This window comes from Schistosoma mansoni, chromosome 1 (assembly GCF_000237925.1).
Source record: "Schistosoma mansoni strain Puerto Rico chromosome 1, complete genome".
Taxonomy (NCBI): Eukaryota; Metazoa; Platyhelminthes; class Trematoda; order Strigeidida; family Schistosomatidae; genus Schistosoma; species Schistosoma mansoni.
In genome coordinates, this window is record NC_031495.1 from 46611266 (window position 1) to 46631312 (window position 20047).

A 20047-nucleotide genomic window follows, 5' to 3' on the forward strand; every position below is an offset into this window, starting at 1 on the left:
TAGTTATGTTTATTTTCCTTCGGTACAGTCGAAAGACAGGGGCCTCACAATTAAGATACCTCACCCAATAATCAACAATCATGACGACACTTCGGTGATATCTGATAATCGACTTAAAACATCGCGTTCTGGAAGAAGATTAAGGTTTCCAGAATGCCTAAACGATTACTGCATGTAAGACACTACATAACATTTCGTCTCGATATTTTGTATTATTGTGTGGAAAACAAACTACTCCCAATATGCTAATATATTTTTGATTCCGAAAAAACAAATTTTTTGTTGCCTATATGATTGCTTATATTATTGTTTTATTCTTTTCAAAAAAACCAAAAAATCATCCACCAAAAATGGTTTTCTTGCTATTGCATGTCTACGAAACGCATGTACATACGTTTATTTTTCTTTATTCGCCCGTTTTGTGTCTTTACGCACAAACGAGTGTAATTGGACATTCATTTATACATCTGTGGGATAATGGTCTACTTCGTTATTAGTACTGCTCTGATAATAGACCTTATCCCAAGATTATAAATGTGTCGTGATGTTACTGACTAATCTATAAGATCTTACGCGGAAATCACATCATCATCTACACTGACGCATCGTATAGTAACAATTACTAATACATGATAGAGAACTCATTTACACTGGAGATAGAACAATATACTTAATGTGAATAAAAGTGATAAGACAGCACACTAGAATAGCCACACCTGTAAGGCTCAACCATGCCGTCCGAAGGATTGAATATATTGAATTCTTTCTTCCCGCCCTCTCCATCGTTGGGTTTTTTTCCACATTAAGTGTTAAATATCCATTTTCGCGGTTGTCTCGTGCTCAGCTTTAAGGATTATGTGGTTCTGGACGAATGCCACTACACATCCTTCTTTTCTTTTCCAGTACGACTGAAAAAGATCAAAAAACCGACGTAGATTACGGTGGTTCAAAATTTTTATTGCACCTGTTTTTCATTGTTATATTTGTAGTGGCTTTGTTTCGTTCGTCAATCATTTTTGTAAACGCTACTATATAAATCTCAACGGTGTGTAAAATGAGAAGGTAACAAGATGCGGCGACTACAGTTTATTAGCGGATAGCAAAGATAACGAAGCTATAAGCACATCGAGCAAATTTGAAGCAGAGAGGCGAATATGTTAACACAAGCAAATACATAGGCTAATTTATGGGCAAGACAAGGCAGAGGCTAATAATAGGATTCCAGTACATATATACATACGGAAGGGCATTGTTCATCGAGCGATATTTAAGCTATCAACATAACAATAATAATAATAATGCATTTCTGCGAGGGCAAGTACACACCATTTTCACAGGTATGATCTATAAATTACAACATCAATTTGCTTACAGTGTGTTTTCTAAGTATGATCGTTAAGTAGATGAAATCAACAAAAGTAAATGACAGTACAATCGTGAAGATGCCTAGGAGAGTTAATGATTAGATTCCGAATGACTGCCCAGAACTCACAAGCAAACGGGTTTATAGAACTATTTCTATTGTCAACTCGTGGTTCACTAACTTTCTTTTATTTTCTTACTGTAAATTAACTAATTTCCAATGGTTTAATTGTTTTTCATAAAAATGCAATACATTTTAGACCCGTTGTCTAAGTTGTCGGGATGGTAGGCATTTTTATGCGTTGGCTCTGTTTTATTGTTCCTGTGTTTATCTTATCATGTAATACTAACCAATTTTGAGACAATTTTTCAATGCGTTCCAGATCATTTAGCTTGTTGACTTTATATTTTTGTATGGTTACAAGTATATATAGATTAGAAAGATAAATGGGTTATGATGAGTCCTCTTGAGAGAGAGAGAGAGAAGAGAGAGAGACTCAGTCCTATCGTTGGTTAGCAGCTCGAATACGTATAATGACTTCTCGATGGCTGTTTTCACCTATTTACAAATTACACTGCTTGACCCACCCCAGCTTTGAAAAATGATGTAAAATTTTTCATTTGGTATGGAATAAAGAGGGAGTTAAGGTTTCATTTCCTTCACATGCAATTTATTTCACCATAACCGATGAATATCAAGAAAAGTTACCAGATCTCGTTGGTGAAAATGTAAACCAGTTGCTATAAGAAGTAACCAGCTGAGGCAGTGAAGTCAGACAATGAAGTAACTGCAAACATGCTTCACCTATTATCCGAGAAGATTTAGGAAGAAGAACGAGTGCCAACGGACAGACTGGAAAGAAGGATACATGATGAAGATACCGAAGAAGGGAGATCTGAGCGAATGTGAGAACTACAGAGGAATCACACTACTGTCAGTACCAGGAAAAGTTTTTAACAGTGTTGATGGACCGGATAAAAGATGCTGTAGACGCCCGACTTGGAGATCAACAGGGTGGATTCCGCAATGATCGGCTAGATTATTTGTACTTCACGGGTGACCTATCCCTTCTATCCCATACACACGAATACTTGCAGACGAAGACAACTAATTTAGCAGCAGCCCCTGCATCGACAGGCCTCGACACACACAAGGGAGAAAGCAAGATTCTCAAATAAATCACGGAGAACACCAACCTAGTCACACTTGATGGAGAAACGCTGGAGGATGCATAAAACACTCACGTACCTGGGAAGTATCATTGATAAACAAGGAGGATCTGATGCAGATGTAAAGGCGAGGATTAATGAAGCAAGGACCGCATTTCTACAATTGAAGAACATGTGGAACTCAAAACAACTGTCAACTAACTTCAAATTGAGAATCTTCAATACGAACGTCAAGACAGTTAGTTTTACTGTAGGGAGCTGAAACGTGGAGAACTACTACATCCATCGTCAAGAAGGTACAAGTATTTATAAACAATTGTTTACGCAAAATACTTAACATTCACTGACCGGATATGATCAACAACAGCTTTCTGTGGGAGCGGACAAACCAGTTTTCAGATGAAGAGGAAATTAGGAAAAGACGTTGGAAGTGGATCGGACATACATTAAGGAAATCACCAAACTGCATCACGAGGTAATCGTAAACTTAGAACCCTGAAGGGAAGGAGAAAAGAAGAAGGCCAAAGAACACACGACGTCTGGAAAGAGAGGCAGATATGAAAAGGATGAATAGCATTTGGAAAGAACTAAAAAAGGTTGCCTAGGACAGGTTTGGATGGAGGGTGCTATGGGCAGCCTATGCTCCTCCACGTGTAGTAACAGGCGTAAATAAGTAAGGCTCGTAGGAAGGTCTGTAAGTGTTGCTAAGATGACCGTTGTGTCACATGGATCTCTCATATTCGGGAGCTCTTCAAAATATCCCACACACCTGCCTTTCTGTTCTTGAACCTCCTTGGCTGAGTTGCCCCGTTTGTCCCTGACTGGCCGCTTTGGTCTATTATATTTTTCTTGTATCATATAGTTATCCTACATTTTCTACCTACGCATCACTAGTAACTATTGTGAGCCATCTGCTGTTTCTCATTATCATTGAGGACCATTAGGAATGTGTTAGCTCATTAGTCCTTATCAATACAGAAATCACACGTGTAGTGGTAACTAAGTTCCTGAAATAAGTGGTTCTGTAAACCTCAGACAGTGATGTTGATCTCACTAGATTTACTAAATACATCCCAAGTGATTGCTCTCGGTCGAGCATTTGTACCAGATCATAATATTGTACTCCGCCTGAGTGCCTCCGTAAGCCCACTTACCTAGGCCTTTGATCAGTAACGGACCATAAGCTGCTCAGGAGGTTTCCCCAATTAACTCTGTTTAGGAGTCTCCTTCAAATTTTTTCGCAAGTGCTATTTATTCCCTATGTGTCTGCCTCCGATTCCCGACGTAGTGTGTTCTTTAATCTATCTCTTCTCTCTTAGCCGTAAGAATTCAAAATCCGGGCTTGTCTCGTGGTGCGATCTGATAGTTTCCGCAATGTGTCCTACCCACCTCCAGCTCGGGGAATGGGTTTAGCAATCCAGTTCCACAGAAAACAATTTCGCTCAAAAACGCTAGTGAGAAAAGTCACAACAACTAATCAAATTTTGAACGTGCTCATAAAGATCCTAGAAACGATGAAAGTTTGATAACTTCTCCGTCTGTAACACCTAGATAATCGAGGGATACCACCCCAATCAAGTAAGAACTCATGGTTGGAATGGATTTGAAGATATATTTGGAAGCTTGTCTATGTTTCCAGGAGCGTTTGATCTAAGCTGGCTAATGGTTGCAAGGGATGAATACTTACTTGCTATATGGTGTAGTGCGTGACGGGGCACCTTCAGCTAGGGTGTGCCGCATGAAGCTGATGAGGTCAACATCATCATCGAGGACTTACAGGACCATATGTTTTCAGTATCTACTTACTGCGACAGCAATATATACTTCTCGATACATCCATTATCTACGAAATGTGTCTGCATACCCCTTCAACTCTGGAGTGATTGTGTTCAGAATTCCTGGCTATAAGGTTGTTACGGTCAACAGCAATTTCAGGCACTTAAAGATATTACAAGTTGTAGGGGTACGAAAACACCTTGACCAGTAACGCCTCTTATGATAATAATGTGCGAACCCAGTAAAACCAAAAGTTAGAGGCAAACAGGTTCAAAGATATATTTGATAAGCTGTCGATATATCGAGAAATGATCAATTCAAGCTAGCTAGCGGTTGTAGGAGATGTGAAGCACGGCATACACACTCGTGATCTGGTGCAGATGTGTGACCGAGTGCCTTCACCTAGGTGAGCCCATTAAAACTAATGCGGTCAGCGTCCAGTGTTGAAGACACAGAGCTATTGATTTTGGGGATTTACTTACCGCTACACACTGAATATGTTTAGATGTGGAGTTTTGAACACGCTCTAAAATGACTTGGTGCTACTGTCAAAGTAGATAAAAATTATTTTTGCCACGTTCAATATTCGGGTATGTCGAAAGATGCTATTTAGAGACTATTTAGTAGGCCAGTTACTCGTTCTACGAACATCGCTCCTCTAGTGCACCAATGGTACACCCCCTAGGGCTTACGAGAAGTTCAGAGAAAGAATAAAGCGCACGATTTCATGTAGACTATTCTTACTTCTTCTGACTATTACATCTCAAAGTGGTCATGATTGTAAGCTTTGTTTTACTCAACAAAAATGTAGGTAACTTCAGAAGGCAAATATCATGTGTATTTTCAAATATGTAAATATCGAGACGGAAGTGACCTTCCTAGAAAATATTTAACATTTCATCCAATAAGACACTCAATTTCGGAGAGATAACTAAAAATCTGGACGAAACTTATGAAAAATCACTTAGGCGCTATGTTGTACTGCAAAATAACGAGACTGATTTTGATTTTCTTTTTCTTCAAATGTCTAATGTTCATAACTGTATCAGCAAGTAATGATATGAATATTAATAACATTTGTTCAACAAGTCACTTACCCACCAACGTTCATTGAAATGCCACCAAGCGATAAAGTTTTTATACCTGGGGAAGCTATTCGTTTACCATGTGTAGCCAAAGGTTCTCCTTCACCTAAGTGAGTTTTGAAGTAAATATACCTATCATTTAGATATTTTTGGTACAAGAATGGACAGTACTTCAATTGGGCAGCCAATACTGGGAGATATACAAAGTGGCCAGATCATGGCACACTCGTGATCGCTAGACCAGGAACTGATGATGACGGGATGTATCAGTGTATTGCAAAAAATCAGTTTGGAACTGCACTTTCTGTCATTGTCAATGTCAAAAGAGCTGGTTAGTTCCTCCTTACCTTGCCACTCTCAAATATATATTAACAAATTTGTGGTCATTATGACAAACTCTGTCCTATATTTATCGGTAAGAGAGGACTTACAGATCAGTGACGTTGTTGACATAAACGGATATCTTCATATAGTTAACACGGAAAGTAGTTCTTAGTGATACATCTATATTCTTACAAGATCTATGTTCTGTTAGTAACAACGGCTTTACATACCCACGTGATTTATCCTGACCTTTTAAAAACAAAGTCTTAATTTTTTCGTAGTTTTCTTAGTTTTTACATACGAACACAAGTCTGTATATATAATAGCACGTGTTTGTCCATGTACCTTCTTGTATCTTTTCCATGTTTATAAATTTTGAGTTCCTCATTATTCACTGGGTTAGCTATTTTTGCCTCTTCAATTCACTCCCATTTTTATTCAGCTCTGTGGCGGACAAAAACGTATGTTAACAAAAAATAGCAGTAAAAATATTACGTCAAAAGTTTATGTAACGATAAACAGTTAATAAGTTAAACACACAAATAAAAGTTATTGACGTTACTTAAATTGACGGGCTGTCGCGTGTTCAGTTGGATTTGGTACCAGTAATCCACAATTATAAATGATTAACAATTCAAAATATGTTTAATAGTCCTATCTCCACAGCTCTTATCGTTCTTTACCATTGCGTAAGTTCTAAAATACACGTTCTTCAGATGCTATTTTGTTTGACTTCCGATATATACGTCGTTGATAACGGGATTCGTCGACGGGATTAATGCGAAGTAAGTAGGATTTATGTTTCATTAACTTTATTAACATCAACCATACCACAATCAAACGGGGATATAATGTCGAGTTTAAATTGCCTTTTGGTAGTAGCAAAATAGAATAAAACTTTGACACACCATGAAGTGTCTCATAAATGAAGTAATTGGAAGCGATTTAATGTACTTCTTATTCGTTGACGTACGTCGGTGACGGTATTTATGATAGGGGTTGAAATGTTGGAGAGGGTCGTTAAATTCGTTTTTCACGTAAGTCACATCAGCTGCGATATGATGGTGTTTGAAAAAATCTCGGCTTAGATTTAAAGATTCACTTGGCTTTTGGCAAATAACGTCATCCGTGAGGTAGGCGAGATTTTCGTCTGCCAACCTATGGACAAGTATATTACGCATTAACCTCTCTGCTTTGTGGCTGAGAAGAGTGGACGATATTTGTAGATTGCTGGTATTTGTTCACAGACCCCTTCAAAGCATTGCTCTTGTATGTTGGGACTATAGATTTCGCGATACCGACGTTAGATAAAGGGTTCTACGTAAAGATGGCAAACATTTTTGGCGAGGTAGTGGATATTCATCAGCTGGAGAGGTTGAGTACTGTATTGTGTATGCCTAACAATCGCCTAACAAAATAGACATTGTTTACTGGTGTAGAAATAAGTTAGAAGAAAGAAAGGGGCGGCTTAGTCTAAAAGGAGAATCAGTCTTTGAAATTAGTGACTGTTGAACTGGTGTGTTTTGTTAGGTGAAGACCACCTTGTTAAAGTCCTCATAATTATCGTAACTAAAGATTGTTTACGTTAAGAAGAATGGCTTAGAGTCGGTCTATCTGTCGCAGATGCATTCACCCTTTTTCATTTCACAGATCTTGGGTTTTAAAATTATATGATACCTTTTATTCCACGGATTCACTTTTTTTCTGGAACGCGGTTGTGCGTTGTTATTCTTTTTTATTGACACTGATACTGCTACAAATTCTACTACTCTAACATTTGTTTTGACAGTTTCATCTTGCTACACTGAAATCATGTGGTAACTTGAACGCATGCACGTGTGTGCCAGATTGTACTTTGCTTATAACTAACTGACTGTACCTCTGGGAAACAAGTATTTCAGCACATTGCAGTAGTAAATTTGTTTGGGTTACTGTGCTCCGGATGAAGACCATTAGAAGACAAAAGATTGAGACTGACATAGTAAAGAAAGTCAATAGAGCCTGGGGACTTAAACTGTTGTTCCGGATAATTAAATCTATCTGATTTTTAAAATGAGTTGTAACAAGTTATATTATTCAAAGACTTATTCGAACCTGGAAAACACTATTATTTATTTCCAACAGATTTGTAAATCAAACACAAGAAATATATGCCTTAGTCGTCTGTTAAATTTGTCAACATTATTTTTACGTGCTTGAAAACTGTATTAAGTAAATTTGTGTATTTCTAAATCCACCTATCTGAATCTTTCACTGTTTAGAGCTTGGAGACTTCGAGTTAACAAAAGAACAAAAAGTACGTGCATCTTTGGGCCAGTCTGTCAGGCTTGCTTGTCAAGTTCCAGTTGGTTATCCACCTCCAGTCGTCACATGGCAAACGGAGAAAAATGCTCAGATTCATTATTTGAAAGAGACAAATCGAAGAGCAACTGATATTAACGGTAGTTTTATTTGAGTACTGACAAGCTTTTTTATAAAGATATGAAAATGGGCAGCTCATTGCGTGATGATTTCTTATCAAACTATGTTTTGAAAAAAGCATTTTTGTCAATAAGAAGTGTTTCTTACGGTTAATGCAGGGAAAACAAGGTATAAATGCGAATGAGATCAAATAAATTTGCAATTCAAGTTTTATTCTTGTTTTGCTACGAGAACATTAGTCTGGACAAACAAAAAAGATATTACTGGGGCCAAAAATGTCTTAATAGTTAGACATAGGCAATTTAATCATCTGTCATTCGTTTCTTCTCTCCAAACTTGGGGTTATTTTTTGTATGTTTAATTTAAACCAACTCAAAGTCTGAGAAATCGCAATTGCAGAGTGTATAAATACATTTACACTCCTCTCAGTATCTTGAAGAACATCATGAAGTTGAAAGTTCTCAGGATGTACCATGATTTTATCCTCACTATTTTTCTAGTGAACACTTCTGTGTATAGGATAGTTATTAAAAGAATGTGCATAAATAGTATCAAATAAGTTAATATGTCCTTCAATATTATTATTGGAATCTTTTCATTACTGATGGCGATTTTGTTTGTCGACTTGTTAAATCCGTGGACTACGCATTTTTTATAGGAGATATCTTTGAAGAAGTTTTAACTGAAACAAGTAGAAATTAACTAATTTATCTAAAACAATTTGATGCATAACTTTCATGTACGTCAACAATAAAGTTCATAATTGTTTATGCTACTTGGATCAGTAGTAAGAGATTTCACAGTTGGAGTTTTTGCCATTATCAAACAAAACGGAACTCACTTTCAGTCCAGAATAAATGCAGTCATCATCTCACAACAGAGATAGCGACCCTTGTGATATTCATGATATAGTTTTGCTGTCATAGTCTTCATTGACGTGGAATATCATCAGATGATTTACCTCTCTTTTGTTGGCGTTTATCTATCTATCTACCTATCCATATATATATATATATATATATTGAGGGAGATTTTAAACAATAATTAGGTATATAAATGCGTCATTGTGATATGGTGGAGATTTTTAGCTGAGGGGGATGATTGTGACAAAGTTTTATTCTCTGAGCTGGATGGTTTGGTCATGGAGCTTTCATCGTTGTTCTGAACGATATCATCGGCACAAATTTCAGATGGGAGTACTGATGATGTCGGTCAGAATAACGATGAAAGCCCCATGACCAAACCATCCAGTTCAGAGAACAAAACACCATCAAAACACATCATTAATAGAGCTCCGAATCAGCAAATTAAAGAAATTACTACGATTTCTATTTCATATTTGTAACACAAACCTACGATGAAAATTTTTATTTCATGTGTTTTATATAATAAAGAATTAGATCCTGTTCTATTTTCTTCTCTTCTAAGGTTATCTTTACATTGCCACAGTTATTCCTGAAGATGATGACACACTATATACATGTGTAGCAAATAATGAAGTACTACGTATTCAGAAGAGTGGTCCGTCGTTCCGTCTTTCTGTTCATGGACAACAGGTAAGTGACTTTATTAGCTTTGTTTTCCAAAAAGAGATTTGCATTTATTTTTGTCAAGTCACTTAAAAATCTACGACTGGATAATACAAACATTTCTATAGCCCTGTACCACTCGGATATAAAAGACACATAGTAAAAATCGTGACTAATCGTGCTACAATTATTTGCTGTAAAAACATCATCGAATACAAAGTAACTATGCTTAACACTCGACCTCAATGAACTGTACCAGCCATGGACTCCCACTGAAGCTCCAGTCACTGTTGAGCGAATGATAATTAATCACCATAAAGGTTTTTGACTTGGGTGTTCTCCTGGGTTCTCTTGGGTTCGATCTCTAGGGGCCAAGCCATGGATCTTCACTTCTGAGGAGTCCAATAATAGGGGGGAACAATCGGTCATTGGTTCTTCGTTTTTAAGAGTCGTTTAAGTGACATCAGTGTGAGATGTTAACTATAAAATTTAACAATCTACATAAAAGCCTACAGTAAAGTAAATCAATTTGTTGAACTAGGACATCTGACAAAACTTTATACGATTGCGTCGAACTAAGCTAGTCAGCCAGCTAGTCTTTGTATCGAGTAAAAATGTGCCACAGATCTATATCAGTCGTTACCAAATATTCTTGTAGATAATAAATGTTTATCGTTAAGTATTGTTTCGGGTTTTACATATATCCTGTTTACTGTGTTACTTTTGAAGTATATTATTTATTTTGTTTATAAATATACCATCTTTTCTAATAGATTATTTGTAGTTACAGGACGTACCTTTTTCTTGTATAAAATTTTGTAGTCTACATATCCAGTGAAGACAGACTACAGGTCCCCAAGAACAGAAGATGCTGCAGTTGGTGATATAGTTCAACTGAGATGTATATACAGTGGATATCCTGAACCACAATATACCTGGTTCAAAGATGAAAGTGAAAAAATTACTGTAGGAACATTTTAAAATTGTTTGTATTAAAACTTACTACTATTCATTTGTGATATCAAGATAAGGTTATTGGATAAATTTTATTACACAAAATCATATTGACTGACAGTTAATTACACATGCTTATTCTATTATTGATTACTTAAAGGGATTTATAATGGAGTCTAAACATTAGAGTTCCTACGAGTTATTTAGAACCAGAAACACTAAAAACAAAGAGTCCTATGATAACTCACAATTTTGTTCAATAACCTGTGAGTCACAGTCACAGGTTCAAAAATCATTTACTGATGGAAAAGGGCACTTGGTTTCGAAACTCTATTGATCTGTTGCTTACGTCTTTAATCTTTGGCGGACTTACTAATAAAACTTTGATTCAGTTAAAGAGTGATTGAAAGATGAGATGGGATGGAGTGTTATACGAATTCCCGACGAGAAAATAACAACATTAATTTGTAAAATTGTTATATCTTTGATAAATTCGAATTAACACATAAACGCTGGCAGAATTGGTAAAATATCAAGATAAGTAGTAGGTATTCCAATAAAAATCTGTTCTCTATTATGATAGGTTACAAGCACCCTTAATATTCACCTTTACGGGCAAGCTATAAATATTTCAAAAGTTCGCTTGGTTAAGTATGAATTTCTTTCTTTCGATGATGTATATGATAAATTTATCTTATAGTGTCTTTCACAGCTTTTTCGTACTTATTATTAGAGCAAATTGCCAACCGTTAGGCTGAGTTTGATCCACACAATATAGTGTTATTTTGAACCAAGTAATTCGCATTTTCAGTTCTTATACTTGGTCCAGTTGATTATGAATTTTAATCTCTATAGATGTTATTCAAACTCTAATATTGTTCAATTTTTCATTGGAAAAAAAAATTAGTCACTATTCTGGTGACATTGTTTGGACAGCTATTTCAGTTAATGAGACTTCCCTATAATCCTTTACACCAAGACGTTAAATGGTTCTGAAAACACATACTTTACTCAGATATTTTATTCGTATTCGCGGCTTGTTTTGATCAAGATTTACTTTTTTTTATTCATTCAATTCTAGCTGCCGAATGTAAAGATTAAGAATATGGGAACAATGTTAGAAATAAACCCTGTAACTATTGAATCTGCTGGTGAATACAGATGTCAAGGTATAAATGAAGTAACAAAGAATACGGTGAATAGTCAATTTACCGTCTTTGTTCGAGGTAAATATTTCGTTAAATTTTATAGACTACTAACTAGTAGCCACAATTATTCTGTGTAACTTTCGGAATCATGATAGCATTTGTTTCAGGTTGTGACTATAACTACCATGCCTGTATTTAGATGCTAAATTAAAAGATAAGATTTTCTACTCTATTTAGATGGTCTGAAAATTAATGAGAAAGCGATAAATATGTATACTATATTTGTTTTCTTAATAATGTGAGTTCATATGAAACAATTTCTTGGTTTTGTTTTGGAAACTTTCGTAAAGTAATTAGTTCACCTACTTTTTTCACTATCTTTGGAATAATTAAGTCGTTTTCAGTTTGATTATAGTTGACAAAATTCGACTGTGAATTTACTGAAAGAAGATATCGATATGTACTGGTATGATGTTCTATGAAATGGACCATTGTTATGAAAGACATTAGAAAATACTATAGTGGATTCTAGCATCTTTGATAAACAAGGAGGATCTGATGCAGATGTAAAGGCGAGGATTGGCAAAGCAAGGGCAGCATTTTTACAATTGAAGAACATATGGAACTCAAAACAACTCCCAACCAATTTCAAGGTCAGAATCTTTAATACGGACGTCAAGACAGTCCTACTGTATGGAGCTGAAACGTGGAGAACTACTACGACCATCATCAGGAAGGTACAAGTATTTATAAACAGTTGTCTACGCAAAATACTCAACATCTATTGGCCGGATACTATCAGCAACAGCGTTTTATGGGAGAGGACAAACCAGCTTCCAGCTGAAGTGGAAATTAGAAAAAGACGTTGGAAGTGGATCGGACATACATTAAGGAAATCACCAATGTGTATCACGACTCAATCCCTAACTTGGAATCCGGAAGGGAAGCGGAAAAGAGGAAGGCCAAAGAACACAGTACGCCGGGAAATAGAAGCAGATATGAAAAGGATGAATGTTAACTGGAAAGAACTGGAAAGGAAGGCTCAGGACAGAGTTGGATGGAGAATGCTGGTGTGCGGCCTATGCTCCTCGACGAGGGGTAACAGGCGTAAGTAAGTAAGTAAGTAAGGATTCTAATCGTATAATTAGTTTTCTGAAATGAATGAATCGACTAGATGTCATGTAATTAGCCTAAGACTTCAACTAAATAGACATTAAGCTAAAAATACAACTTGCATGGTTATGAAATATCACGAACAAATAACCAATAATAAAACGTAGTTTCTAAATTAACCAGCGATACATTTTTATTTCGTAGTTGTAAGCAGCTGATAAGAAATCACAAAGTCAAAAGAATTCATATTATGCTGCCTCAATGGTTGTTCTGGCCTTATTCGAATTTGTAAGAGGAAACATTTGTCTAAAATATTGATCTCTTAAACATTGTATTGCGTACATGTGATCAGTTAAGTATATCATTTTTGTGGATGTGATGAATAGTAGGATATGGTGTAATTATTACTTCATATCTTTAGGGATCGTCTAGAAAAACTGTATTAATTTGAAGATCATCTACTTATATTGGTATTGTTTTATTACTAGTTAAGTAACGGAATGATTTCCGATGAAAATATATATCATATGTTTTCATCCTTCTTAGAATTATAGTGGAATCATATGAGATTTGTGAAGGGATTTTGAGATAACACAGACTGTAAAAGTGATTTGCGCTTCAAAAATTCTAGTTTAGCTAGTGATAAATAATTAAACAAACCATTCACTGTTATAATTTTTGAAGTATCAAAATAGTAGTCGAATTGATTTGGATAAAATATTTCAGTTATTTTCTATGGAAAGATGGATTATGTTTCAAAATTCATTCATCGAGAGAACCACAGGTTTTTGTACGGAACAACATTCGTAAGTAGGCTTTGATACAATAAATAAGATTCTAGCATATTTTATACCCTTTTAAATCTATCAAAGTATTTTCAATATAGAATTAGCATTAGAGTATATGGTGGTATCAAGTGAAAATGTCAAGTGCTAACGTAATTATATTAGGTGATGGTGTTTGGATAAATTGTTTAAAACAAACTTTTAAGAAGTTAAGATGTTTATTAAGACATTAAATAGTGAAGAACACTTTTACAGGCAGATGATTGAATACTGAATCTAAAAAATACCTAAAAATCAAAAAAAATTCTCACATGTCTGCAATACACTAAAGAAACTATCGTACACACATCAATTGAACATAATAAGTTATTTTAGTGAACTTGAATAATCATTACATATTTGATGAGGGTATGTCGAAGATGAAGTAGTTTTTCGTTTATTGTGTCATTGGAACAGATTCGCTTGATCCTAGAGGATAAAGAGTGAATTAAGTTCCTCTTTCGACTCAGTGGGACCCAACTATGGAAATTCGTGTATTGTCCATTCCAAGTAGGTTTTCTATATACAGATCTTTGTAAATAACCATCGGTCATTCTTTTCAAACGGACATCAAGAGAATGAAATTCATAATTTGCTTCTGCTTCCAAGTTAAATTGTATTAATGGGTGACAATTATTGAAAATATTTAAGATTTCGTTGAGGTTCATGTCGTATTTAAACATATTTAAACAGTTACTAAGCATATTTTACATTGAGTTGTATTCATTTATTCTTTATTTGATTGTTTTCTAACAAAATTAAACAATTTTTAAAGCAGAAAACAGTAAGATATACATGAATTAATCGTAAACATTGTTTTTGTTTGTTTCCATGTATAAAAACAAAAAAACGGACAAAATAACTTTAACAGATTATTGTAAATAGATCTCACAATATTATTCTTTCCTTTCCTTTTTTTCCCTTTATAAATTCATCAGTTAAACATGTTCACGTAAACATTAACTTTTGTAAATAACTTGCTTTTGTTTTATTATAGTAAAATTGACACATTGGTCTACAAAAAACAAAACAAAACAATCATGATGAAATAGTTGATTGTGTATTAAATTTTTCTTTTTTTTAAAAAAAATATCAATCATTATATATTTTTAAAATCTATTTTAGTTCGTCCAAAATTTATAGAAAAACCTGAAGATATTACTGTACCTGTAAATGGATCAGTAACATTTCGATGTACAGCATCAGGAGATCCACCGCCTAAAATACGTTGGACTATAAATGGTGAAGATCCATCTAGTTATTTAGATGGTGTACGTAAAGTTTTACATGGAAATGTAAGTAAATTAAGACAAAAAATAATTCAGAAGCGATACTTTGGGAAATAAACTGAATTGATTTAGTTGACTTTGGGGATCTAAATGTGTTACCACCTTGATCTGTCTATCCACTTTCGTGCCGAGGACAACTTGTCTAATGTGGATTAAGACTTTGACGCGATAGGCTGATTGGCTTAAATTTGAGGCTAGTATGCGTGAGTTTGAAGTGGGGGATGGTTGGAAGAGAGTTGGGGGCGACCAAACCAAAACATGGCATCAGTGCTTGAAGTTACTAACTTCTAGTCTGAGCCATGTTGGCAGATGCAGACTACTTGATTGGGGTCCGCGCGACTATCGTGACCAATGGTTGGAGACTGTGTGTGACATGGCTCTGAATCGATCACAATGGTGTCGGTGTATACACTCTTTATCTTCCCTTAAACCTTGAGATTAAAATTGCTTCATAACTTTCTTCCTTCCTTCCTTATATACAATCTTTCTTTTATATATTACCATCACTAAATTAACTATTTCTATGAATCCGATGTTCATGTTGTTGTGCTAACGAGGTATGGTAACTTGGACCGATGGATATATGTGCCTGGTCCTACGTTGTAGCTGACTGACTGATTATATCACCTGATTGGCTGACAGGCACGCGCGAGAGAGAAAACAAGACAACTGGAACACTACTTGCTTTATTCCAAATTCCGATCTGGTACCCGATTTCTCAGATTAGTGTAAAATGATACATGAATAAATAGATGACCAACCCGACCATAACGCACAATAATCAAGAAAATACAATTATGTCCAAAACTGGGGGATTAGAGTAGAAAATAGAGTACAAAAGGTTACGTCTAAATTACAATACCTTTGGAACAGAAAAGGCTATGGCAGTGAATCATACATCAAACAAAAAGCTTATGATCTGTATAATAGACTAGGGGCAAAAGTAAATGTTACTGTTATACAAGCTTTGGATTAAATGAAATAACGTCCCCCAAAATAGCTTCCGTAGTTTGTCAAGGCTTCCTGTTCCTCTGTCCACATCAAAATGATTAATTGATTGGGAATATAATTTAACAATTAATAAATGTAAACGATAAAAAGTGTCATTTCATTTTGATTAGTAAAGGCACACAATTTTGTTCATTGATTCATTAGCCGACTGTCGTCTGAACTTACATTCAAGTTGAGTGAAATTAATGTATTTCATAGATATTGTTATTTGATATTTTACTGGACATTTTGATAGTTCCCTTCAATAATAAAATAAATTGGTCTGATAAATATATTAAAGGTACCTTTTGAATCTCAGAAGTTTCTTTCGAAATATATTAAATCTGTTGTCACTTTCTATTGTCATTATCAAAATACTTTAAAATAGATTGTTTAGCTCCACGTAATGCATTTCATATTATCATTTTAAAACGTAACATTTACCAAACGTTAGTGGTACTGATCGATTATTGAATCATAACCACTGTCAAATATATTTATTACTTAAAGCTGATTAAACTCTATCGATCAAGTTGATAGATAGCCAATATCCTAAGTAACCGGACATTATATGCACTATATTTAGTTATTAGATGTTTGAATGACTAAATGAACATCGAAGTAAATATATTAATCTCGAGTAGAACGATCGAGGCCTAAATAGGTCAGTGATCTTGTTTCTGACTACGATACTGGTTGATTTATCTTCAAAATGGAACAGGGCGCACCAGTTCTTTCAAGATTCGAAGTACATACTATTGACTTGTTCCAACTATCTTGATACCTAAGTTCAGGGTTTTCTGCCGATATTATTCATCCACCTAACACGAAAGATTATCATATGTATAGCAGTAGAGTAAAATGTTTATCACATGGAGACGAATATAGAATGTAATACATTTTACAGGAAACGAGCTCACTGATCCTATAAGTTATGATCTATCAGAAGTTCGTAAAGAACTTCGAAATTGGTTTTTATGACATAATGTCACTTGAATAACATTTGAAAATATAAATATAATAAACCTCAGTTCTTCATTTTTATGTTAATATTCTAACAAATTCGTGACTCTTTCAGTGGTTGAAAACAAACCTATTAGAAGCCTTAAGGTGGTTTACAAATAATCATTATTGTATGGTAAATATATTTTTGTTATTTGATCATATTCAAACTAATCAGAGGGATTGTTACTTGCAACTAAAGTGAAATATTATTGATTGGTATTGATTCTACGACTAATTACTAAGAATATTCAATATTTGATCAAATTAGTAAGCTCTAAAATTTTCTATTCTTGTTTACTCATTTTTCCAAACGTTTCAGACAATGCAACTGAGTAATTTAACAATTAAAGATAGTGCAGTTATTCAGTGTAATGCATCTAATAAATTTGGTTATGCTTTTACAAATGCCTATGTAAATGTTATGCGTGAAGCACCTTATTTTATGAAACCACCAGAATCTGTTGTACGTGCGGTAGACGGGAATCAAGTCACATTATTTTGTCAAACATTTTCAGCACCCAAAGCCATCATTTCATGGACTAAAGATAGACGACCGATTAATGGTGGTCGATATAAAATATTAACATCGGGGGATTTGTTTATTGAAGTAAGTGGATTATAAGTAATCATAATTATAGGTGTTTTTAAATGATTAGTAATTGATGAAGGAAAGAAAATCTATATTGAAATGATATTCAAAGTAATGGAATACATATATACAAGGCTGTAATCTAGATTTAATTCATACCCGAGTTTTTAGTGTAGTATTCAGTCGGTTGTTATTCATCTGAATAGTTTGAAGATGGCCCTTATTCCTAACAAAAAAGTCTATGGGAATAGTCAGGATCTGCTGTTTCCAATCCTCTCTGGAGATTAAATGTATTCTGTTATTAGCATAATATTATTTAAACTTGTCTCCTTGTTCATGACATGATATATTGTTAACTACATGTATGCGAAATTTTTTCACAGTTAAATTGGCAGAGATATCAAGCTTCATGGATGCCTTATTGATAAAAGTGGTTAGCTGAAATAAATGTTCAATGTTTTCATCATGATACAACACTATCAGCTGTCCATGACTAGCAACCTCAATAGCTTGAAAATATAGGTCGAATAATATACTACTGAGTCAATGAGCTACTCTAAATTATGCTATACGGTTGCTCACGGGATGTTTTGTAACGTAAAAATTACAACACATAGAATAAATGTCAGAAGAAAGAACAACTATATCTGAAGCGTGAGCTAAAACCATGTAAAATCTATATTCACTTTACACACAGACCTTTACATATAAGTATTTTCAAACAAAATCTTTCTAAAGTTAATTTGAACCCAAAGGAACAAAAAAAGTAGGCAAAATGAGTTTAACTAGTTCTGAGTTTTGTGCTATGATAAACGTCGGTTTATCTTAACAATTGTGAACTTTATGACTGATAATTTGTGTATCAGCTAGTTAAAGTTATTTCCTACAGTCAATCGAACTGTTATGTGTTTCAATAGATTTCTTGCAGCGTCTAGTTCGTTTTCCGAATTTGATGCTGCTAGCTTAAACTTTTGATCTTCATTTAAGTTTCAAAATGATTGGAAGGTTTTGTAGCTCAAAAGGCTATTTTTGATCGTGTTCTTTAAGTTGTGTTGTTTAACTGCCAGGCTTCCACTGTCATTCTGGACAACACTGATGAAAATCAAGACTTACCATATTTAAACTCAACGAATGTTTGTCTGAATCGGCAGATACTGCTCTACCTAGCTTTGGGTTAAAATAAAGTTAGTATCCTGTTCTGTTTATGTTTGATATGTGTAATATCAATATAAGTAAATTAAGATGGTTTTCTATGTTAGTATAGACAAACATTTTAAAGATAATTCCATCTTTTTTTACAGTCTGTGGCTATTACTGATTCTGGTGTTTATGAATGCACAGCAACAAACCCATTTGGAAGTAAAAAGGCCTCAGGGAAATTGCTAGTAAGACGCAAAACTAGAATTGTCCTTGCTCCAATCAACACAAGAGTATATGAAAATGATGTTGTCAAATTTGTCTGTACAGCTGAAACGGATCCAGCTGAAGTATCTAATCTTAAAATTACATGGTATAAGGATGATAATTATATTGATCCAAACTTGACTCCTAGAATTCAACAAGTCTGGTTTGATTATGCGTTGGTTTTAAGTGGTGCCCAACCTCGTGATACTGGACAGTATCGTTGTAATGCTAGTAATGGTTTAGATTTTGATACAGCTACTGCACCACTACTTGTTCAAGGTAATTAGTAATATGTTGGTCATGAGTTCTCGTTGTTTATTTTCACTTTTATACATATTAGGATGTTGGTTTAACTATGTGATATATAGTTGTAAATATTTGTCTCATAACTTATACATGGAGTGATATGATATCTTGCGTTGAAAAAATACGTTGTTCTCGAAAGCGTTTTAAGATTTGGTTACAATTAAAATCAGTATGATATTAATTTGGTGATGATTTATAGCTCAGGTTTGTTAATTAAAAAAATTGATAGAAAACCTTTGAGTTATGGTAGTAGGTTGCTTTTAATATTAAATATTCAAAAGATATGAACAGAAATCCATTCAAACTAAATGTTATATCTAGAGCCTTGAATTTCTTAATATGCCGCGAACTACTTGACTACTTGAACGATAGAACCCGCAACGTCGCAAAAGAGAGAAGACAAAGACTGGTAAGCAGGAAGTTTATTGCCCCGAACAATGTCAAAATATAGCACAGAAATCTCGTGTATTTATAGTTTTTGGCTGAAAGTAAATTATCATTTAGGTCAACCAATAAGCACATAGGTATCAAACTAACCCATCCAATGGAGAAGCTCCACGTTGGCATTTCTAGAACATTCCCCTAGCCCTGATTGGATGGAATGTCTGCGGCTCTTCCTGGGCTTCTTAGGGCTTCCAAGAGTCTACCGACGGGCCGTCCTTACACCTCCCCCTTTGAAGTCTGTGACGTATGAATTTCTTTTTGGATTTTCTTGAAGCATTGTTGTTGTTCTCGTTTTTCTGTTCATCACCCTTATT

At 34.7% G+C, this 20047-nt stretch overlaps 1 protein-coding gene across 1 annotated transcript in view; it reads left to right on the forward strand.

The window, feature by feature from the left end:
* Positions 1–5654: 5654 nt before the first annotated feature.
* Smp_148020 (septate junction protein) overlaps positions 5655–20047 on the forward strand; it is a gene marked incomplete at both ends in the record, with an annotated part of 42914 nt that continues 28521 nt past the window's right edge. The window contains 8 exons of the mRNA XM_018794616.1: positions 5655–5724; positions 7979–8158; positions 9567–9694; positions 10490–10633; positions 11703–11847; positions 14832–15001; positions 17310–17597; positions 18881–19262. Coding sequence (XP_018649010.1) covers positions 5655–5724; positions 7979–8158; positions 9567–9694; positions 10490–10633; positions 11703–11847; positions 14832–15001; positions 17310–17597; positions 18881–19262 — 1507 coding nt within the window. The remainder of the gene's footprint in view (positions 5725–7978; positions 8159–9566; positions 9695–10489; positions 10634–11702; positions 11848–14831; positions 15002–17309; positions 17598–18880; positions 19263–20047) is intronic.